General features: G+C 32.7%; 1 protein-coding gene across 1 annotated transcript in view; it reads left to right on the forward strand.

Annotated features, from left to right (window-relative positions):
- The window catches only part of LOC114339758 (rho GDP-dissociation inhibitor 1), a 33,262-nt gene extending 16,070 nt beyond the window's left edge, over window positions 1-17,192 (forward strand). Inside the window, exons 3-5 of the mRNA XM_050657210.1 lie at window positions 1,946-2,170; window positions 11,271-11,471; window positions 16,813-17,192. Coding sequence (XP_050513167.1) covers window positions 1,946-2,170; window positions 11,271-11,470 — 425 coding nt within the window. The 3' untranslated portion in view covers window position 11,471; window positions 16,813-17,192. The remainder of the gene's footprint in view (window positions 1-1,945; window positions 2,171-11,270; window positions 11,472-16,812) is intronic.
- The last annotated feature ends 5,758 nt before the right edge of the window (window positions 17,193-22,950 follow it).

Genomic DNA, 22,950 nt, shown 5'->3' on the forward strand with positions numbered 1-22,950 from the left:
AGGTTGATTAACGCAGTTTTGTTTATGTAACCTCGTAGAGGCTCACGTATAGTTTGCTTTTCAAAGTCCAAATTATAAGGAGATATAAATAGCCCACAGAGGGATTATCATTATCATTATAGTATTGTTATTATCAAGATCGTTACTATGCTAGTGAGCCGTCCCACGAGAAGGGTGTCCTGAAGGACCACCCCGCGAAACAACATCTTAGTAACCTTATGTTGATTGATGTTGTAAACCGTAAATAAAGTTATAAAGTTAGAGTCAGTGTTTCAACTCGACATTCCAACCCTGCAAGATTATCATGGCAATCTACCAACGTAGCACCAACGTAACAAAACCATTCTCTGAGGTTTCTCAGCCAGAACATTTTCTTCTACCTATGCTGCGCCTTCCTTGAATCTTTCCCTGCGTTATCAATTTTAGTTCATATCTGTCACCACGTTTTATATGACCTAAGTATTGTAATTTTTTGTTATTTGGATGGAATCCAGTATCTCCCTGCTGTTCTCTATTCTTCTTAGTACTTCTTCTTTAATTATTCTGTCTGCTAAGGAGATTCTCAGATTTCTTCGATATGTCCACATTTCAAAGGCTTCCATTATATTGAGACATCGTTTATTAAGAGTCCATGTCTCCAAAAGAACAGAAAATACATAGCACTTTAGTACTCGTTTTCTAAGATTTAGGCTGAGGTCTCTACTACATAATATTTGTTTCATATTCTATAAGAAACTCATAAATCCTATAAAAAATTTTCAATATGGCGTTCTCTTAATATGTCTTTCATTATTGGTTACTTAGAAAATCAAAAATTTAGAGTTTTTATAAATATTCATAACTTATGTAAAAATTAACTTAAAACCTTTTTATTACGCGGAATGCTGAGACTTCTGGTGCTTAAATCATACCCTAAATTTCAAAGCAATTGGCCAAATAGTTTAAAAGTTATTTAATTTGTTTATCCCAAATTAATTTTTTTTTGCAACACTATAAGTCAGAAAATGATGAAGTTACAGTAATACTTTGGATAGTTTATGAAAGAAGAAGATTTACACTATTAATTTAATTAAAAAAGAATGACAAAAAATAATTCTAAATATTGCAAAATTATTTTGCAAGAACATGTGAATTAAAAAGGGGGGGGGGGGAATAACTTCGTCCCCAATCGTCCTAGGACAATTGTTTTTCTTTCTAAATGTGTATAAAAATTCAGTCTTTCTAAATATGAAAAAATAATTTTTCTACGGGTAACGGTTAAAAAGTTATTCTAATTGTTTATAAGTAAACAAAAAGTCGACATGTTTTTGCAAAATAATTTTACATTGTTTAAAATTACTTTTTGTCATTTTTTTTAATTAGGTTAATAGTATAAATGTTCTTCTTTCATAAACTGTCCGAAGCATTACTGTAACCTCATAATTTTCTGACTTATAGTGTTGCAAAAAAATTGTGATAAACAAATTAAATGACTTTTGAACTATTTGATCAATTGCTTTGAAATTTAAAATATAATTTAAGCACAAGAAGTCTCAGCATTCAGTCTCAGCAGAATATTTATAAAAACTCAAAATTTATGATTTATTTTGCAATTCTCTAAGCAACCAATAAGGATAGACATATTCAGCGAACGCCATATTGAAGTTTTTTATACGATTTATAAGTTTCTTACTCTCAGATTTCTTTAAACTGCTTAACTTTTTGGTAATAGACAAAAAAGCGAAAATTTACCGTTTTTTGATATTAATTTGTTTATAACTATGTATATCATCAAAATCGGCTGCAGGAAACATAGGTTATTAATATACATGTCCATACTACTCAAAAAATTTGGTTTCGGCCTGGAGGGGGTTGTGTCACGAGAAAAATCTTATTTCTCTGGACTATTAGGCCTAAATTATCTTTCTACGTCGTTGATCCTACTAAAACTTTACAACTTTTTCAGAACCAGACAACCCAAAGAAAGTTATAGTGAAAAGACTGGTACTAGTAGCAGCCGATAGACCAGAATTGGCTCTAGATCTCACCGGCGATTTGTCAAAGCTCAAAAAAGAAACGTTCACCATCAAAGAAGGCGTTTCGTACAAAATCAGGATTGAATTTCTGGTCCAAAGAGAAATCGTACATGGATTGAAGTATGTGCAGAAGACGAGTAAAATGGGCATTACAGGTTAGTCTCAAAATTTCCATAAAACGGTCACGCTGTGTTGAGATAAATAACTTTAGTCATTATTTTGTTACTTTTTTTTAATTTCAATTTTTTCTTTTCATTTTTTTTGTATAAATATAATTCCTTCAACATACTAATGATACGCTACTGAGTATGCGTTTTCAATGTCTAAACTGTGAAGCTCGTGAAAGCGTGACGCCCTTCCTGTTGCATCTTAAACCTCCTTCCAACGGTCTGAGATTCTACGGATCCCACGTACGGAGACCACGGACGGCAACGCACCGCAGACAGAGCTCTTTCCATGGTCCGTGGCGGTCTGTGTAGGTCCGTCTGTGTTGTTTGATTTATCCATTTAACTTGCTTGTTTTTTAAACTCTTTAATTTAAACAATACTATCCTTTAATTGATTCTTTATTGGCTCCGTGCGTCTCCCCTCTACTTACAGTCACGTGACACGCTGTCAGATTTTGTAAGGACGTTTTAACATTGAGTCTTATGGGATTATTTTGTTAAACTTGAATATTTTATTTTGTAGTGATAATAACCGAATACAATTGTTAGAATTCATTAGTTATTAATTTATACTGTAATTTATAGTGCAACAAAAATATTTTCTTTTTCGTTAATAAAGATTTATTGACATAAACTGCGATAGTGAGGTTATGCATACAAAATCAAACTGATAATCAATATTGGAAATGGAAGAATTTATATCAGATTAAGTGCGTTTTTATTTTCTGTTTATATTAATACATAATATCACTAGCGGGACACGGCATTTTTTTTAAATGCCTCATTTAAACATACACAAAGCGTCCTGATAAAATTTCAAAAAACCGCCACCATGAGCAGGTCGGTCGATTTTGCTTTGACACTTTGTTAACGCTCAGAGCGAATACGGTTCCATGCATCGTTAGTGATGTAAGAAGAGAATATTCTCGAGAATATTCTCGGGCAAAAAATTATTTTCTCGAGAATTTTCTATATTGTTTTTGCCAATTCACCTCGTATATTTTTTGCATCCCAAACATTATTATTCTTGAAGCTCAAACACCTACTTGCTCCGCTCATGAAATGCTTTTTCGCTTCCACGCGATTTTAGATCAAATCCCCGAAAATCTAAGTAGCCGGGGCTGGGGAATCCCATGAACCACTAGCTAGGGTGTTTACAGTGTCAGTATTTATTGTTTTGGTGCTATATTAACGTGCAAATATTTAGAATGGATCGAAGTAAAGCATAATTTACTAAAAAACCTAAAACGCTCACTATACTACTCGCGAAGTCAATCGAAGTTCAGCGAGTACGAGAGTGTAGACAGGTTGTTCATGCGACTTTGCTGCGCCTCGGCCTACTTGCATTCTGTGGCGGTTTTTGAGACCAAGTCAAAGGAACCGAAGTCCTTATCGCCTGGCGTGAATGTGTTCCTCACGAAATATAACGAGTGTGTAGTGACGGGTACTTCGGACTTCGGTGAACTTTCCCGAAGTAACTTCGCGAGTGTGGTGCTCGCTTTAAAAGGAATATATGGAATTACTGTAAAATTAAAAGTGTACAAGGTAAATCAAGTACTTTTGCAAATTTTGTGAAGTCAATATTTGAAAAATGCAACAAGAATGACAAAATATTTAGTAAAATGTGTTAAATGTCCAGTGGGAGCGAGACAATTATTTGAAAAGGATCAACAGAACCATTCATCAACTGCTTTTTAGCCAACACAGTTGTTAGATTCGTCCAATAACGGTAAGCATACCTTCATCCAGTGCATCAACTAAAAGAAGTTTCAGTACTTATGGTTTTATCCACTCCTCTAAAAGAAACCGGCTTACTGGTGAACGGGCTGATAAGGTAACTTTTATTGCTCACAATTTAAAATTGTTAGGCGTAGACCAATCCATGACTGAGCTGGCGACTAATAGTGAAAAACAAAATCCCACAACTTCTCATCAGTACATTGAAATGCAGAATGTAGATAGAATGTACCTAATGATAGAAATAGATTCTGAATCTGAGGCCTCATCTTTTTCAGATTAGCTCACCACATCCAGTATTTGCTGTTAAGAAAATTTCATTTTTTTTTTCAAATAAATTTTGTTTTCTGTTGTTTTGTATTATTTTATATATAAAGAACACTGTTGTTTCGTCATATAATTTTGTATATAATTTAATGATTTTTAATACCCTATTTCATCTTTAACAATATCCATAAGCGCGTCATAAGGTTCATTCTCAGAAAATTCTCCATATCAAGAATATTCTCCGATTTTTCATTCTCGAGAATTTTCCAACACTATGCATCGTATATGTTCAACATAAAGTGGGTTCATTTTGATACAGATTTAAAAAATCAAAAATAAGTTCGTTCGTCCATTCCATTTTTGGGCAAAAACTCCTAAAAACTTTAGCCACACCACAGACAACTACTCGTGTCAGCGAATGAACAACTTCTGACATGCCGTCTGGACCGGTTCGCACGGGTTCATATTGTACCTTTGATCTTACCGACTGTCGATTGATGTGTCTGTGCTACCACGGACCAAACACTTACCGCGGTGCGTCGGTGCGAGCTGGTCCGCGTCCGTCCGCGATATTGCGGATCGTGGGAAGCCAGTGTTAGGAAATTGAAGTTGTATAGAACTCGAACCCTTGTACACCGAGGGCGTTAGATTTAAAAGCATCTTTAATTTGAGACACCATACTTTCTTTAATAAAATTTTAGTACATCTTTCTGAACTAATAGATTTCGATGGGTTAAAAAGTTTGACCATGTTCGATAATTTTCGGGATCTAGAGAAAGGAAGATTAACATTTACTGGTCAAACCGCATATCAAATCAAGAGTTATGAGCAAATTGCATATTATGCATAAAAAATGCAAAAATTTCCAATTTTGCATATTTTTATATAACTGCATAAAGTGCATATAATTTGGAATTTTGGTTGTAACTATACATATCTCTTTATATTCAGATAACAAATAGCTTGGAAATTTCAATATTTTATTTTGTTTTATAATCTCTAGGTATCCAAATTTTTGGTATCGCAATGTACTAACTAATAAAAGATACCAGTTTATACATTCTGTCACGTTTTGTCCACGATACAAGGGTTCCAAAATCTGCCAGTTTTTACCTCTAGGTAAAATTTTTTATTTGGACGATTTCATTTTTGTTGTAAAATAAGCAGTGTCTTTGTAATTGTGAATAATTACTGTGCTTTGAAACATAGGCGTAACCAGGGGGTGGTTTTGGGGGTTATAACCCCCCCCCCCCCATTGGTATGTACTTTGAGCTCCATACGCTTAACACCATTATGTGATGCTGACAAATCAAGCCCGTTTGAAGTTGTAACCCCCCCCCCCCTAGGATCATCCTGGTTACGCCGTTGCTTTGAAAATGCCGAAAATATACAGTTCAGTACCATTCATAAAATCAAACTATAGTTTTGTTTAGACCCAATTAGAACCTTCCAAACTATCATTGTTAGACAGTATATTTTTAATAAAAGAATTGGAATCATTGTGTCAAAACATTAAAAGTAATACATATTGGGAGGAAATTTTCCAAAAATTTAAAGCAACCATGGAAATAAACAGTAGAAATACCAGGTTCTTTCTGAAGTGATTCAAGTACAAGCTGGGGCATTTTCCGAACCACTTAATTTAGAACCACCCATTATCTTAAATTTGAAAAAAAATTGAAAATTTTGAACAGCATTTGATAATTTATTGTTACTACAATTCGAAATAATATCATTTATTTGTTGAAATACTTAAATATTTAATTACATAAGCTTGGTTTGTAAAATACATAGGTATATAGGTACATGTTAATTAATAAAACATGTGAAGATATTGTAAATATTTTTGTAAATGAAAAAATATTGTAAATATTGCTTTTATTACATGCATATTTTCTAGATAAATATGCATATTTTTGGGTAAAATACTGCATATTTATGCGCATATTTCATACTTTTTTATTTGCATATTTGCCTAAGTCTAGTTATGAACAAGAACTAACCAGGAACCTATATCTAAGACAATATGCAAAAGAAAATGGAGTTTGGTGGGTCACTCACTAAGGAGACCTAACACAGATATAGCGAGGCAGTCCTAGAATACACACCACATGGAAATAAAAGACCAGGTAGACCCGTAGAAACGTGGAAGAAAGTGTCGAAAAAGAAATTAATACTATTGGGAAAACCTGGACAGAAATAAAGATCAGTGCAAAGGAAAGGATAGAATGGAGGCAGACAGTTGACGCCCTATTCGCGGTGTGCAAGTACTTGGAAGGGAAACGAGAAACGACCGTGCGCGAGTCGCGGAGAATATTTCAACTATCTTAAATAATTCATATTGTCAATTGAAATTGTCAAATTGACGTATATTTCATACCTTCTGTCATTGAAGCAGAAAAATTATATATTGCTCCACAATATTGATATAATATGCAATTATTATATAAAGGTAAATTGAATTAATTGTATTTTGCTTGCAGTAATGCATTTTAATAACTAATTTTATTTACTACATACAATTGTTTACGTTTGCATAGCATAACCTGCATCTTATTTTTTCTTCTTATTATTTTTTTGGACTATGGCCTTGACAATTATCCAGCAACCAGGACTAATATAATTGGCCAATATAATTAAAAGTGCGAATAAAAGTACAGAGCGTAGAAATAGAGGTCGCTTTGCCGAACTTGCACGGTTCCAATACTCCGCATGGAGTGAAGAGGATTAAGGCTATGGGTACATAATTCGCAAATATTTTACGTGTATCCCTACTTTTTCTGTCTTTACACGGCAAATTACGTGTAGTAAAATTCACACTGGTGTGGATATGTAAACATTACTAGAATGTCATTCTACTTAAAAATGTCATCATTAATTTAAAGAGATGGCTTTTGAATATTCTTGGATAACTGTTATTTTTTTAATTGCAAATTATTAATTCAGTTAATAAATGTGATAATTTTTTCACTAACTATGTTTTCAGTGATTGTAATAATTTATTTGTACAACAAAAACTAATAATCAATCGAGAAAAGAGGAAAAGTGTTAAAGTGATTTTTTAATAATATGTTGTTATTTTGGAACGCTTACAATTTTGAACATCTCTAACAACAAAATACTTGGATCACAGGATATATCTGATGTATTCTCTGCTTGGATCTTCCACAAATAATACACAATAAATAACTTTTTATTAAGTTCACGTCTTAAATCAATTATTTATCAAATACACTATATATCAATAATATTTAATCAATTTCTCAAAATATTCCCGATGCAATGTCAAATACATATTTAAAATTGTCACTGATTGTCAGTGTCTGACTGACAATATATGCTGACAATATTATATTCGGTTGAGTGCGTTGTAAGACAAAGACAGATTTGGAAAATATTACCACGGCATTGTGTTCATTTTTTTCAAATCCTGAAAAAACCAATAAATATTTTTTAAAAATTTAAACGCAGAATGAAAGACTAAATTATTACCGAGGGCCGAAAGTCCCTTAGAATAAATAAAAAGTTTATTTTGAATGAGACATTTGAAATTAAAAATCACACTAAATTTTCTCTTAGTTTTTTCACCCCTGTAACTTATTAAAATAAACATTATAGAAGTTCTCAGGGACTTTCGGCCCTCGCTAATAACGTAATCTTTCATTCTGCGTTTAAATTTTTCAAAAATACTTATTAGTTTTCTCAGGATTTGAAAAAATGAATCCCCATTTGAATAGCATTGCAGCCGAAAATACGTACCGATCCTCTTAAAGGATTTTACATATTATCATGCCCGCACCGTTCCAGCACGTAGCGTAGTCTCCGAAAAACCTGATTTTACAAAGAGTTGTCTGATACTATACGCTCCGGACAGTATGAATTGCTCATATTTCTTCTTTTTTCTCGAAACTCCTTATGCCCCTCAGGGGCGTCGGAGGTTTTATTCATCCTGTATCCATATCTTCCATTTCTTGCGGTCCTTTGTTAACTCTTTCATTTGTTGAAGTGTTTTTCCTTTTTCCTGTCCAATTTCTTTAATCTGATCGATCCATCTCTTCTTTGGCCTCCATTTCCTTCTTTTACCATATCTTTTTGGTTCCATCACCTGCTTTGGTAGTCTTCCTTGGCCCATTCTGTTAATGTGTCCATACCATTTTAATTTTTTTTTGGATCTTGGTTATTATCGATTCCTGTTTCAATCTTTGTCTAATATATTCATTTCTTATTCTGTCCATTTTCGTTTCTCCTGCTATTTTTCTCAGCTGCTTCATCTCTGCTGCGTTTATTGTACTGTCTATTTTTGCATTGTTTACATATGTCTCACTTGCATATATTAAAGTTGGTACAGATATTGCATTGTATACCTTCAGTTTTATTTCTTTATCTATTTCTTCCTTTCCAAATATTGTTTTATTTAGTGCATAGTAAATCTTATTTGATTTTTTCGCCCTGTATGAGATTTCTTGATCTAGCTTTCCATCCTCTGATATTATTACTCCCAGGTATTCAAACGTCGAGACTGTTTCTATTATTTCGTTTTTGCGCCTAAATATCGTTTGGTTTATTTCTTCCCTTACCTTTTGGGCTACTATCATGGTCTTCGTTTTCTTTACATTTACCTCCATTTTCAAATTTTCTATTTCTTCCACCCAGATATCGATTACTTTTTGCATTTTCTCTTTATTGTCTGCTATTATTACTAGGTCATCTGCATATAGTAATCCATCCATTCTCACTGGTACTAAATTCCTGTACCCTATTGTTGACTGTAATTGCCTTGACTTGTTCATATTTAAAACCATTAAAATCAATATTTTTCGGAAACGAAACGCTACGTGCTGGAACGGTGCGGGCATGATAATATGTAAAATCCTTTAGTAAGTAAGAGAAAGTTGGCATGTGTCGAGCTGGTAATTTTTTTTAAGGAAAAACAAGCACTTCTGCGTGTCTGTTCGAAAGAACTCGTTAAATACGGGGTGTTGATTAACTGGAGGTGAGGGTTGGTTTGATAAAACACTACTTGTTCATACTTAATCAGCCCTATTCTGTAACTTTTAACAAATCGAATAGAAATGACCAAGTCGAATCGTAATTACCCAAAATCGGAATGTTTGATATCTATCGCGTCATTTTTGTGTTTGGATTGGTATTCTGTAACTCATATCGTAATCGAAACCTCTGACTTCTATTTCACGCGGTTCTGAGGTGGTGGCAACCCCGCATTAACCAGAGAAATTATTGTTCTGTGACTGGATCTAAATTTAAAATTTGACACCGTTGCCATATCCTCAATGTTTTCATACTTTCTTCATACTATCCTCAAGTTTTGAAAAGTAAATAAAGTATTAGTGTAAATACTGGATGCAAAAAGCTCAAAAGAGGATAAATGGTTTTAAATTAAAGTTAATTAAAATTGATATAAAAAAAGATAAACTGATAAATAAAAAAGATAAGTGAAGATAAGAAGTATAAATGGTTTTAAATCAAAGATATTTAAATTGATGTTATTAATGCATTATTATTAATCTATAATTTAAAATCGATATTACTAATAATATGCAATCTCTAAGATTCGATTAGAGCTAAAATAACTGCTAAACAACTTTTCCCAAAAATGGCATCTTTTCTATAATTTGTTCAGACTATGAGCGTTGACTGATAAATATACAAGTATACTGGCATTGTTTAAGAAAGGAGTCTAGTTATACAATGATACTGGTATAATATATTTATCCATCAACGCATCAGAAGTCTATCGTATGCTATTCTTGTACATTATACCGTTGATTGAAATTGTACAAGAAATAACTAACAACATTATGGCAACACTGCGAGGGGCAAAGTTCATTCATGTGCCAAGCCAAATAGCAAAGCAAATAAATAAGGTTAGGTCCAAGGTCCAATTCATACTCGTACATGTCTAAATTAAATATATAATTACAAATAACACCACAGACTAAAAATTACGCAGCTAAAAAAGGTACAAACACTATAAATAATTATAAAATAAGTAGTAATCAATTATTTTTATATATAAAATATAAACGTCAAAACAAAACAAAATGCGCTTGCGTCAACCACAATTCGACAGGATAAATGCTGTCGAAGTGATTTCTATTCACTATTACGATTGTAGAGATTCCGAAGTAGTTATGGAATACGGATTTGGACTATTTCTATTCGACTTGGCCACTTCTATTCGATTTTACTGACTTCTATCATCGAAATGAGTTACAGAATAGGCGTGATTATTTATTGAACACTACTAAATATTAGTTACGAGTTGGTGTGCTTACGGTATCTGATGATGTATTTGCTTTACGAATGATAATTGATAACATATCGAATTAGAATGAATCACGCTTCTTTTGCTGGATGTATAAGTAAAGTGTAATGGCTCCTCTACACATCGGCAGACGTGTACGCGGACGGCATCTGCGTAAGCATCCGCAGATGTGTAGATGGGATAATTTGACCGCAGATGTGTAGATGGGGTAATTTGATCGTTTGTTGTTTACATATCACGTCGGCGGACGCGTCTGCGGAATATATGATTGTAGTCGGTTTTCCCAGCACAGATCAAAGGGTTTCGGTGCGAACGTCCGATGCCTCTCCACACATCTGACCTTGGACCTTTACAACGCATTAGTTTTCGCAGTGAATTCAAAGTAGATATTGCGTCGCCCTAGAATTAACACAGACTGAACGATTTACAGATGTGTACCTACAGATGTGTGGTCAGCACGTGATGATATATCGGCAGATGCATCCGCAGACGCGTCTGCCGATGTGTAGAGGAGGCATAAGGTGCTGTTGTTTTTGAATACTGATACAGCGTGGCCGTGAATTACAATAATATTGACTAGCTGACAAAGCGTTATTGCCGATTAGTGTACTTGTGTTGAGAAATCTGTGTCACCTGCTTAATTGAAAACAAACGTGTTGTTTGTTTTTCTAGGACATTTAAAAATTAAAAGAATATATCTTGCTCTTATTTTTGGATGTTGATAATCCTTTACAAGGCGTACCTTTTTTTCTCGCGAACCAGTTCCATTTTTGATCCAAGTTCCATTTTTGATTTTAGTCGATAAAATGACACACATGGTCGGATCCTTCGCGCCCAAGACTGAAATACAATCCTACACCACTGCTGCCGAGGATGCACCCTCTGGAATGGTCGCAAGAGGAACGTACACAGTCCACTCGTTGTTCACAGACGACGACAAGAACGAGCATTTGAAATGGGAGTGGACTTTCGAGATAAAAAAAGACTGGAAAGATTAAGGTAAGTCCAAATGATACAATCTATTCATGTGTATTTTTTTGTGTAGTTCTATACTTTATTTGGTATTAATAGAAAGTTTCAAACTACAAATTCCATAAATACCTCTGCCAGAAAAATTCAAATTGTTGAATAAAAATAATCCTTTTCTTCTTATAATGCTGTGCACCTATAGTGCGTTAAATTATTATCTTACGGTCAGGCGTCTGTTATTTATGCTTGTCCAGTTCTTTATATTTCGTAGCGACCACATTTGTTTGCGACCTACTCCCCTCCTGCCTTCAATCTTTCCTTGGATGATTCATAAATGTGTCATAACTGGTAGAATACAACTGTTAAATACCCTTTTCTTTAGATTTATTGATATCTTTTTGTTTTTCAACACATCACTGAGTCTTCCTACTGTTGCCAAGTCATTCGGATTCTTCCAATTATCTCTGCCGTTTGATTCTGTTTGTCTAGTTTGACCGTGTGACCTAGGTATACTCTTCGACACTTTTGATTTCACTTCCATCTAAGTCGATTGTGATATTTTGATTTGTCATCACTTTTGTTTTATTTAAATTTATTTTTAAACCGATTTTCTCAGATTCTCGTTTAAGTTCTTTCAGCATGCAGATCACTGGACCGATTCTATAAGATCAACGCGAAACGATTACGTTCGTTATCCGACGGTTTGCTATTTTGTAAGCTCATTCGGGAAGAATCGGACAAACCGTTCACGAAGCCGATTACAAAGCGAAAGCGATAACTCTTGGCTCGCGTTTCGTTTCGTTTTCGATAGTGATTGGTCGACCATGTTCACGTGGTACACAAGCGCAAGCGGGTTGTTCGTTGTTGTTGATTCCACAAGAATTCTTTGTTGATAATGAATTCGTGATGCTGTTAAACCATATTTTGTACGTTCCTGTAGCTCCTCAAAAAGGAATCGAACTAGTTCTGTGTTTAAGCGAAAAATATCAATTAATCTTATATCTGTTAAACCAAATGGGTCACTTCTATCTCGAAGGAACCCGTTTCGTCTCGTGTTATCCGCAGTTGGTTTCTTCGCTCGAGTTCTCCATATACATAGAACAAATTGCACCGGCAACATTTTTATTAAAATATAATAAAACAAGCTGAAAATGCGAGCATTATCATAACGAAAACTTTGTTTATTTACGTATTTTAATTCATAATATGGAAAATTGTTATTATGAAAAGTAGTTTAGAATTAATAATTATGTTTTAATGTGCAATTATATCATTCTAATTTAAATGTTATGAACTATAAAGGTAGTTTACTCTTGATCGAAATTCATATTTTTTATATACCTCGTATAAAATTAATAAAATTTTATATATGATGCTTGCATCATAAATCTTAGAACACGAAGAGCTTTTTATGAAGAATAACTTTTCTTCGTCTAATTAAAAATAAAAGAGTTATAAATGAAAATGTTGTTGGTATCCATAATTTGAGAAAAATCTTCAAATATTTTTTTCTATTAGAAGGATGTAATTTTGCACATATCAGACCATAATTTTTTATACCAAACAATATTATTTCATATACTGTCGTTTCGCTAAACTCAGACACAACTGGCTAGTGATTTTAGTCAATAATTTTGCCAATTGGACAAAAAAAAAATGATTACTAATTAGTTAATAATTACTAAATAATTAGTAATTTTGCCAATTTTGGCAAAATTTGCAAGAAACAAAAAATACCTACTAAAATCATTAGCCAGTTGTGTTAAGTTTAGCGAACCGACTATATTTTAATTTCATAGCAAATGGAACAGTCCATTTATCATAAACGGGAGGCCGTATACTCGTCTAAACTTTTTTTAAAGCTGTCAATAAATTATTGCTTTTAAAATATACTCAAATTGTATTTTTGAACATTTTATTTATTTTATATAATAATTAAATTCACTATCAAATGCCATTAATATTTTATTAATACTTAATTTAAAATTTTGTTTGACATTCACGAAGTGTCAAACTCAAATGTAAATAACCTATGCGTTGCTTAACAAATCGAGATTAAAAAAAAACTAGCCTACTTAATAGCAACGATTTCAGCTGGACGTGTAATGTGTCGGAAGAAAATAAAACGATTGTGACGTCACATTTTAGACTTTGAGATCGATTATCTCGAAGACGGTTAGAAATATCGAAATGCCGTTTTCAGATTTGGATTCAGAAGAAAAAACTACATAAGTATCCATCGATAAATCTGATCTGAGTATTGCAGGAGCGGCAAAGCAATAACACACATACTTTTGCGAATTTATAAACGAAATGTTTTCGTTGAAAATATAGTTATTCAAGGAAATAAATCAATCAAACTTGTGGTTATATACGTCATGTAACTCTCTAGTTACTCTTCTTCTTTATTTACTTCTTCTTTTTTTACTTCCTGTACATATATTTGCAATGTTGCCATAACCTTATAGAATATGAACATAAATCAACTTCGCTATCGTTTAGCTTAGCTTTCGCGATAATAACGAAAATTATAGAATTTGCCTACAGTTCCTTTGTATTGTTGCTTATGAGTACTATGTCTTCGGAAAATCTTAGGCGGCTTAAAAATATTCCATCGATTTTAATTACGCGTTGTTCCCAATTTAACTTCATGAACACATCTTCTAATGCAAGATTAAATAATTTTGGAGATATGGTGTCTCCCTGTCTAACACCTCTTTCCGTTCTTATTTTGATTGTTAGGCCTTCTGCTACATTTATTTTGCATTGTGGTATATGTAGTTTAGGAGTATTCTATATTTGGAATCAATCCTTGCGTTATTCATTCCGTCTAATACGGCCCAGAGTTCTATGGAATCGAATGCCTTATCGTAATCCACAAATGCCAAATGAAGAGGTTCATTGTATTCGTTACACTTTTCGGTAAGTGTCCTTACTGTGTAAGTGTAGGTGTTCCATGGTGCTATTATAATCTTTGCGGAATCTAGTTTGTTCAACAGGTTGGTAACATTAGTCAACAAAAAAGAAAAAAAAAGTTGCGACTGATGTTAAAATAGCTGTATCGGGAAGTTTAAAGCATCCTGATTACTAATTCAAACACCAAAATTTTCCATGACGTATATATTTTGAGTTATAGAAATATTAATATTTATTATAAAAATACTTATATACTCTATATACAATTTTAGAACTAGAATAAAAAACTATGGTAAGTCTTTGGTACACAAATTTTTTGCAAACGCTGATTTCCTTTTATCATCTGTATCAGTTTCTCTCGTGAGGAACAACAGTAATCTCCCATCATTGCTGAATCCCATCTTCCCTGGTAGCGTTGCTCCATTGTGAGAATATCCTGGTGGAACCTTTCTCCTTGCTCGTCGCTGACCGCATCCAAATTTTCCTGGAAAAAATTTAAATGGGAGTGCAAAAAGTGTATTTTCAGAGACATACGACAGCCCATTTTGCAGTAGTTTTTAAGTAGTTCTTTTACAACATTTTGGTAATCTTCTACTTTTTTGTTTCCCAAAAACTCGGAAACAATTCTTTTGAAAGATCTCCACGCAGCTAACTGAATATCACTTAATTTTTCATCAAACTGTTGATCTCTTAGTAGTTTTCTGATTTGTGGTCCAGCAAATACCCCTTCTTTCAGCTTCGCGTCACTTAATTTAGGACAAATTTGTTTAAGGTGTTTAAAAGCATGTCCTTCTTTATCTAATGCTTTAACGAAATTTTTAATCGATCCCAGTTTAATATGTAACGGAGGTAACAGAACGTTTTGTGGATCAACGAGAGGTATATTCTTAATGTTACCTTGACCTAGAATATATTGATCTCTTGGAGACCATTCTGTATCTTGGTAATGGCTCTGTGTTGCTCTACTGTCCCAAAGACAAAGAAAACAGTAAAATTCTGTAAATCCTCCCTGAAGACCTAATACTGAAGAAGTAATAATCCGATGACTTTTAGGTCACCACATATTTGCCACTTGTATGTAGCATAGCTTATTGCATTTAGGATAATCGACATACTCTCGTGTGTTTCTTTCATGTCAACTGCATGTGCAAGAGGAATAGATGGTCTTCTGTTGCCATTATGGAGCAGAACTGCTTTTAGACTTGATTTAGAAGAATCTATAAACAAACGCCATTCTTCTGGGTTATGTGCAAATCCTAATTTTTCCATAACCCCATTTGGATTAACACAAACACACATTTTATCCTGCATAGTGAAAAACGAGGATAGCTCCTGGTTACGGTTCCTAAATGTTGTAACTTTGGTTCCACTGGCTAGTAAATTCCATTGTTTCAATCTAGAACCTAAGAGTTCAGCATGTTCTTTGGACAAGTGAAGATCTCGAACTAAATCATTTAATTCAGCTTGTTGGATGAAATGAGGTTCTTTTTCGTCGCTTTCGGGTAAATAGGAATCGCCCCTTTCTGATGCATCATCGGGTTCACTTCTATCGTCATAGATTTCTAAATCTTCCTCCCAATTTGCCGGTGGTTCTGGAACTGGTAAATTTTCGCTATGCACAACCGGTTTTATTGCTGACGGAATATCTGGATATTCAATTTTATGTTTGCTCTTCCTTGAAAATCCAGACACTTTTGTCATGCAGAAGTACCAGTCGTTGAAATGACTTGCTGGTTCCCGCCAAATCATCGGAACTGCAAACGGCATAGAAAAGCGTTTGCCATTTAACCAATTACTTAGATTTGCAGCACAGGTTTGGCAACATATGTGAGGAGCCCAGTCCCGATCTTGATCGCCAATAACACATCCAAAATACTTATGGTAAGCTACTTTTGTCTTCTTATTAATTTTCCTTTTCTGCGATTTAGGAGTAAACTGACCACATATGTAACAAAAACTATCCGCGGGGTTAACACAACCACGTGTCTGGACTTTGGACATTTTTCACTTTGGATACTTTCACTTTTCGATATAACACCACTGTGCGCACTAAACCAATACTGAGGGGGTGATTTACCAACGAGCTGCTTTTATAGCCGTTCCATACTTTTAGCATTTTCTGGAAAACCCAAAGGTCAACAAACCACGGCGAATTTCTCGTACATGGGGGCCCATATAAAAATAGATGCGGCTCAGAGGAATAAAGACATTTGGAAATAGGTTTAAATGGGTAGGTTTGCCGATTAAGGATTGCCTTTGGTTTATTTTTTATTTAATGTGTTATTATTCTATAATGTGTAAACTAGTGTAATTATTCTATGTGTTATTATTCACTCTTAATACCAAAGTGCTTTATTACTGCCTCTTTATAATACCAAATGAAGTTTAGTACTATTTTTATTATTTTAAATCTACACTTATTGATTATGTACAAATAATTGTTTATTTATTTCAGTTTCCTCTGGGTAAGCAGTCAGTCAGGGTATTTTTTAAATCCTAAGCCTTTTACCCGCAACAAATACTATTTTATATAAGTATAACCTTTTTGAAAGAAATTTACCAAAAAAACCTTTTTGAACTTTTTGCTGATGTATTATTAAAAATGAGTCAGTATTTTGCCTTAACTGTAAATTGTGTTATGAATATAATCCGGTCTGTCTATCCAACAAGGTAATCCAAAATAGTCCTTTATATATTTTAAGTTTATTTTTATTTTATATTTATAGAAAGTTCTGTTTACTTATTCATTGTTTATTGGAAGTCGTAAGTGGCTATAGTGCTTAACCTTGTGACTTTGTAAATTCCTCAGGTTGTTAATAAAATGTATAGACAATATTGCGTGTCTTTTTCTATAGAAATTAAACCTCTCAAAGAAAATGAGCCCAAACCCAGCAGATAACCGAATCATCAAAAGGAACAACTTTCTCCATCTCTCACATATGGAATTGGAATATTTCAAATGGAAAATGGGACAGAAAAATCACATATCGGAATTATTTAGTAATTGAATTAAGTATTTTTTATACTGAATTTGAATAATAACTGTATTTAAAACTTGACAGTATTCGGTAATCGATGGTGTTAGTCTTGAATGGGTGAAACAAAACAATTTAAGAAGAGGATTCCTAGCAAATAACCGAATCGCCAAAAGAAACTAATTGTGCCACCTCTAACATATTTAAAATATTTTTGCAATGGGAAAAACTACACCCAGAAATTATTTAGCGACTGAATTGAAATTGTTATTAACTTTATTGTAACCATTACTGGGGTTAAAACATGAAATGAAGATGCAGAAATCATCTCTACCTAAGAATTTATAATATAGGTAAACCTGGAAAATTGGAAATAGAAAAACTACATCCAGGAGTTTAGTTTTAACAATTACTATTGACTGTAATACATCCAACTCCCACAGAAATCTAGAAGCATGTTGCCACTAGCGCGCTAGCGCCACTGTCGGCTTGAAGTGAAACTACGTTTTGAAAATATAAAATTTGAGGTAAACATTCAAATTTAATTTTATAAATTTTTGAATAACGAGCTAATTTTGTTAAATTAAATAAAAATAAAAATAGTTCAAACACTTATACAAAAAAATAATAAAGCAATTGTATAAATGTAACGTTAGATTACTCTGGTTATCACCGCAAACCACTAGATGGCGCTATATTGTTTGCTTCCTCAAATAAAATGGGAAATGTCCAGAGTTGTATGTATTAACGCCATTTGAAGATAAATAAACTGTGTATTGATACATATTGAACAGAAACGAGTAAATAAACAGAACTGTATGTTGTTGCTCACGTTATTTAAGTATTATTTTTTGTATTTATTTCTTAAGTTATAATTATTCTTAAGTGTAATACTTGCATTTTTATATTAGTTTGATATTTCGCGTTTACTTGAAATTGGAGCTTGGAAAAAGGTACTAGTTTTAATATTACTTCTTATAATATCGCTAAAAACGATATACAATTCTTTTTGGGGTTATTTGGTGCTGGAATTATCACGTAAAAGATCACAAGAATGTAGAAAATAAAAGCTATATCAGTATTTTGTATGTATTAATTTATAGTCAGAGAATTTAAGTCATAGTATTCTTAAAAGTAGTTGGTTGTGATTAAAGAATCGTTACGATCGGATCATTAAAGGGAACGGGTACCGTCTATCCCATCTCTAACTTACTCTTAAAAGTATGGCTACTATGCTTCTTTTCATGAGCATTTTTCAGTGCGTCACAAATGATAGAAAAAAAGGTAAGTCCCACGGTTATTAGACTTTATTACGGTTGTCTTGTCCGACGGTGGTGGGGAGACTTATATTTTTGACTTTACGTCACAAGAGTTTACATTCCCATATTTTTAAATTATTTTCGATCATTGAATGTATGTTATTGTGTATATATGTGTATTATTTGTGTTATTATGAAATAATAAGACAAATAGTACACATTTTATCTTATACCGGGTGGCGAATCGTAAAAAGAGCCATAAGAAACTCAATGTAAAGTTCTGAATTGTTGAATTCCTGCTTCCCTAATTATTCTACATCAAAAGTCATGAGAGAATACTTGTAGAGAATTAAAATCTGTATTAAAATCAAAAGTTAAAATTGTTCTACGATTTAAATGCATTCCAAAATTTTGAAAAATATGATACATTTGCCACAATAGGTATGCGTGTAAAAGTAAGGCCACACGTTACTATTTAACTGACAGTGCTCACACCACTGACTGAATAAAAAAATCTTTATTATTAATCCTTTCTCCGCAACTAAGGGTATCTTATCAACTGTATTGTTTTTAAACAATAGATGATAAAATAAAAATATTGACAGTTCAAAAATGTGAACATTATTGCATTGTGTGTGGCCTAAGTTTGGGCTGAAAACTAAAATGTATTATATTTTTACAAAATTTTGGAATATGTTTAATTACGTAGACCAATTTTAACAGTTATTTCCAATACAGATTTCAATCCTCTTCAAATAGTTTCTAATGTCTTTTGATGTAAAATAATTATTAGGGAAGCTGGAATTCAACAGTTCAGAATTTTACATTGAGTTTATGCAAAACTTTGACGCATGTCAAAATTCTCAATGTGTTTTAATTGTATTCATTTTTTTCGAATCCTGAGAAAACTAATAAATATTTTTGAAAAATTTAAACTCAGAATGAAAGACTACATTATTACCGAGGACTGAAAGTCCCTGAAAACTTCTATAATGTTTATTTTAATAAGTTACAGGGCTGAAAATAAAAGAGAAGTGTGATATTTAATTTCAAATATTTCATTCAATAGAATCTGCTTGTTTATTCTAAGGGGCTTTCCGCCCTCGGTAATAATGTAATCTTGCATCCTGCGTTTAAATTTTTCTAAAATACTTGGTTTTATCAGGATTCGAAAAAAATCATATTACGATTCAAATGACAGTAAACTCTCGTGACGTAATCTCACCCTTAATGTTCATTGGTTAGTCGATTTAGGCAACCGTAGTAATGTCTAAGAACCGTGGGTAAGTCCGTGATAATATACATTTTAGTTGTTCTGAAGCTATTTTCTTGTGGCATTTTTATAATCAAGTATATTTAAATGGGAAATAAGCCACAATTTTACCTAAAAATGATTTTATTAACGTTTCGACGCCCAAGTCGGGTGTCGTTGTCAAAATACAAAATAATACTAAATAAATAAAAATGTTGTTGCTTAGTAAAAAATTCTTCTAATAATTTATTTAATCTGACTCATTTATATCGGCAATTCAGACACGTATTATACATTTTAAAGTAGATGACTTTAAAATGATATTGCCAATATTGATGAGTTGCGTTCCTGGGACGACTTTACTAAAAGATAGTTCATTCGATTACATGAAATCAATTCCAACTCAAGAATATCCGCCACAAAAAATCATAGCATGTAATCTGTCTTTAAAAAGACAACCAAATGCAACGGTGGCACTGAAATTCTCGCGTTAGAGATTTCATAGTAAATCACGAGGGAAAACCAGGAAAAACCTCGTGAACTATCCCGACATCGTAAGTATTTGGGTTTACATTTAGTTTACTCTCAAAACTAATACCAAATTCTGACTTGATATTTTAAATTTTAAATAATACTAAAATACTAAATATGTACTAACTTGATATGTTACTGATTTACTAATTGTGGTATTTTCTTTCTATTGACTTCCTCCTTTAATATGGGTAACCACATCCTACTGCATTCTACCGAGGAATTTGCGACACAATTGGTTTCATTTAGCATAATTAGAGCCGCTTCTTTGATTTTTCTCTTTTTACTATCTGCTTCTTTTAGGACTATACTTGAATCTCTCCACTGAACTCTATGTTCATTATCCCATGCGTGTTGACATATTTGAGATCTATCAAATTCTCTATTTTTTATATAAGACTGATGTTCATTTACTCTAACGTCTATTGGTCTTGACGTTTCACCTATATAAAATTGTTCGCATTCACAAGGTATTTTATAAATACAATTCTTTGTTCTTTCTTGTTCACTGTTAGGTTTAGTTTTAGATAGAATAGATCTCAATGTGTTTGTTGTTTTGAATGTTGTTGATATGTTGAATTTATTTCCTATTGTTTTAAGTTTCTCGGATAGTCCTTTTACATATGGTATTGATATTTTCCTCGTATTATTTCTTGTGAATGTTGTAGGATCCCGTTCTAAGTTGTTCTGTTCCATTCGATCCAATCTTGACAATTCCTTATTTATAAACGATATGGGATAATCATTTTTTAATAAAACAGATGTTAACAATTGTTTTTCTTCTAAAAATGAATTTTCGTTAGAACAAGTAATTTTGGCTCTATCATATAAGGATTTAATGATTCCCTTTTTAACGTTGATGTTATGATTTGATTTGTAATTTAGATATCTGTTGGTGTGTGTTGGTTTTCTATACACTTGAGTCTCATATCCAGTATCCTTCTTTGAGACCAAAACATCGAGGAAAGGTAGGGTGTTATTGTATTCCTTTTCCATTGTAAACTTTATTGTCTCTTCTTGATCGTTTATAATATTCAGGAACGTATCCAACAATTCCGATCTATGAGGCCATATGGAAAACACATCATCTACATATCTCCACCATACTGTGGGTTTTAAATTTTGTTTAGAAATGATATTAGTTTCGAAATCCTCCATAAATATATTAGCCAATAATGGAGATAAAGAAGAGCCCATTGCGAGACTGATATGAGACTCAAGTGTATAGAAAACCAACACACACCAACAGATATCTAAATTACAAATCAAATCATAACATCAACGTTAAAAAGGGAATCATTAAATCCTTATATGATAGAGCCAAAATTACTTGTTCTAACGAAAATTCATTTTTAGAAGAAAAACAATTGTTAACATCTGTTTTATTAAAAAATGATTATCCCATATCGTTTATAAATAAGGAATTGTCAAGATTGGATCGAATGGAACAGAACAACTTAGAACGGGATCCTACAACATTCACAAGAAATAATACGAGGAAAATATCAATACCATATGTAAAAGGACTATCCGAGAAACTTAAAACAATAGGAAATAAATTCAACATATCAACAACATTCAAAACAACAAACACTTTGAGATCTATTCTATCTAAAACTAAACCTAACAGTGAACAAGAAAGAACAAAGAATTGTATTTATAAAATACCTTGTGAATGCGAACAATTTTATATAGGTGAAACGTCAAGACCAATAGACGTTAGAGTAAATGAACATCAGTCTTATATAAAAAATAGAGAATTTGATAGATCTCAAATATATCAACACGCATGGGATAATGAACATAGAGTTCAGTGGAGAGATTCAAGTATAGTCCTAAAAGAAGCAGATAGTAAAAAGAGAAAAATCAAAGAAGCGGCTCTAATTATGCTAAATGAAACCAATTGTGTCGCAAATTCCTCGGTAGAATGCAGTAGGATGTGGTTACCCATATTAAAGGAGGAAGTCAATAGAAAGAAAATACCACAATTAGTAAATCAGTAACATATCAAGTTAGTACATATTTAGTATTTTAGTATTATTTAAAATTTAAAATATCAAGTCAGAATTTGGTATTAGTTTTGAGAGTAAACTAAATGTAAACCCAAATACTTACGATGTCGGGATAGTATCACGAGGTTTTTCCTGGTTTTCCCTCGTGATTTACTATGAAATCTCTAACGCGAGAATTTCAGTGCCACCGTTGCATTTGGTTGTCTTTTTAAAGACAGATTACATGCTATGATTTTTTGTGGCGGATATTCTTGAGTTGGGATTGATTTCATGTAATCGAATGAACTATCTTTTAGTAAAGTCGTCCCAGGAACGCAACTCATCAATATTGGCAATATCATTTTAAAGTCATCTACTTTAAAATGTATAATACGTGTCTGAATTGCCGATATAAATGAGTCAGATTAAATAAATTATTAGAAGAATTTTTTACTAAGCAACAACATTTTTATTTATTTAGTATTATTTTGTATTTTGACAACGACACCCGACTTGGGCGTCGAAACGTTAATAAAATCATTTTTAGGTAAAATTGTGGCTTATTTCCCATTTAAATATACTTGA

Source organism: Diabrotica virgifera, chromosome 7 (assembly GCF_917563875.1).
Source record: "Diabrotica virgifera virgifera chromosome 7, PGI_DIABVI_V3a".
Taxonomy (NCBI): domain Eukaryota; kingdom Metazoa; phylum Arthropoda; class Insecta; order Coleoptera; family Chrysomelidae; genus Diabrotica; species Diabrotica virgifera.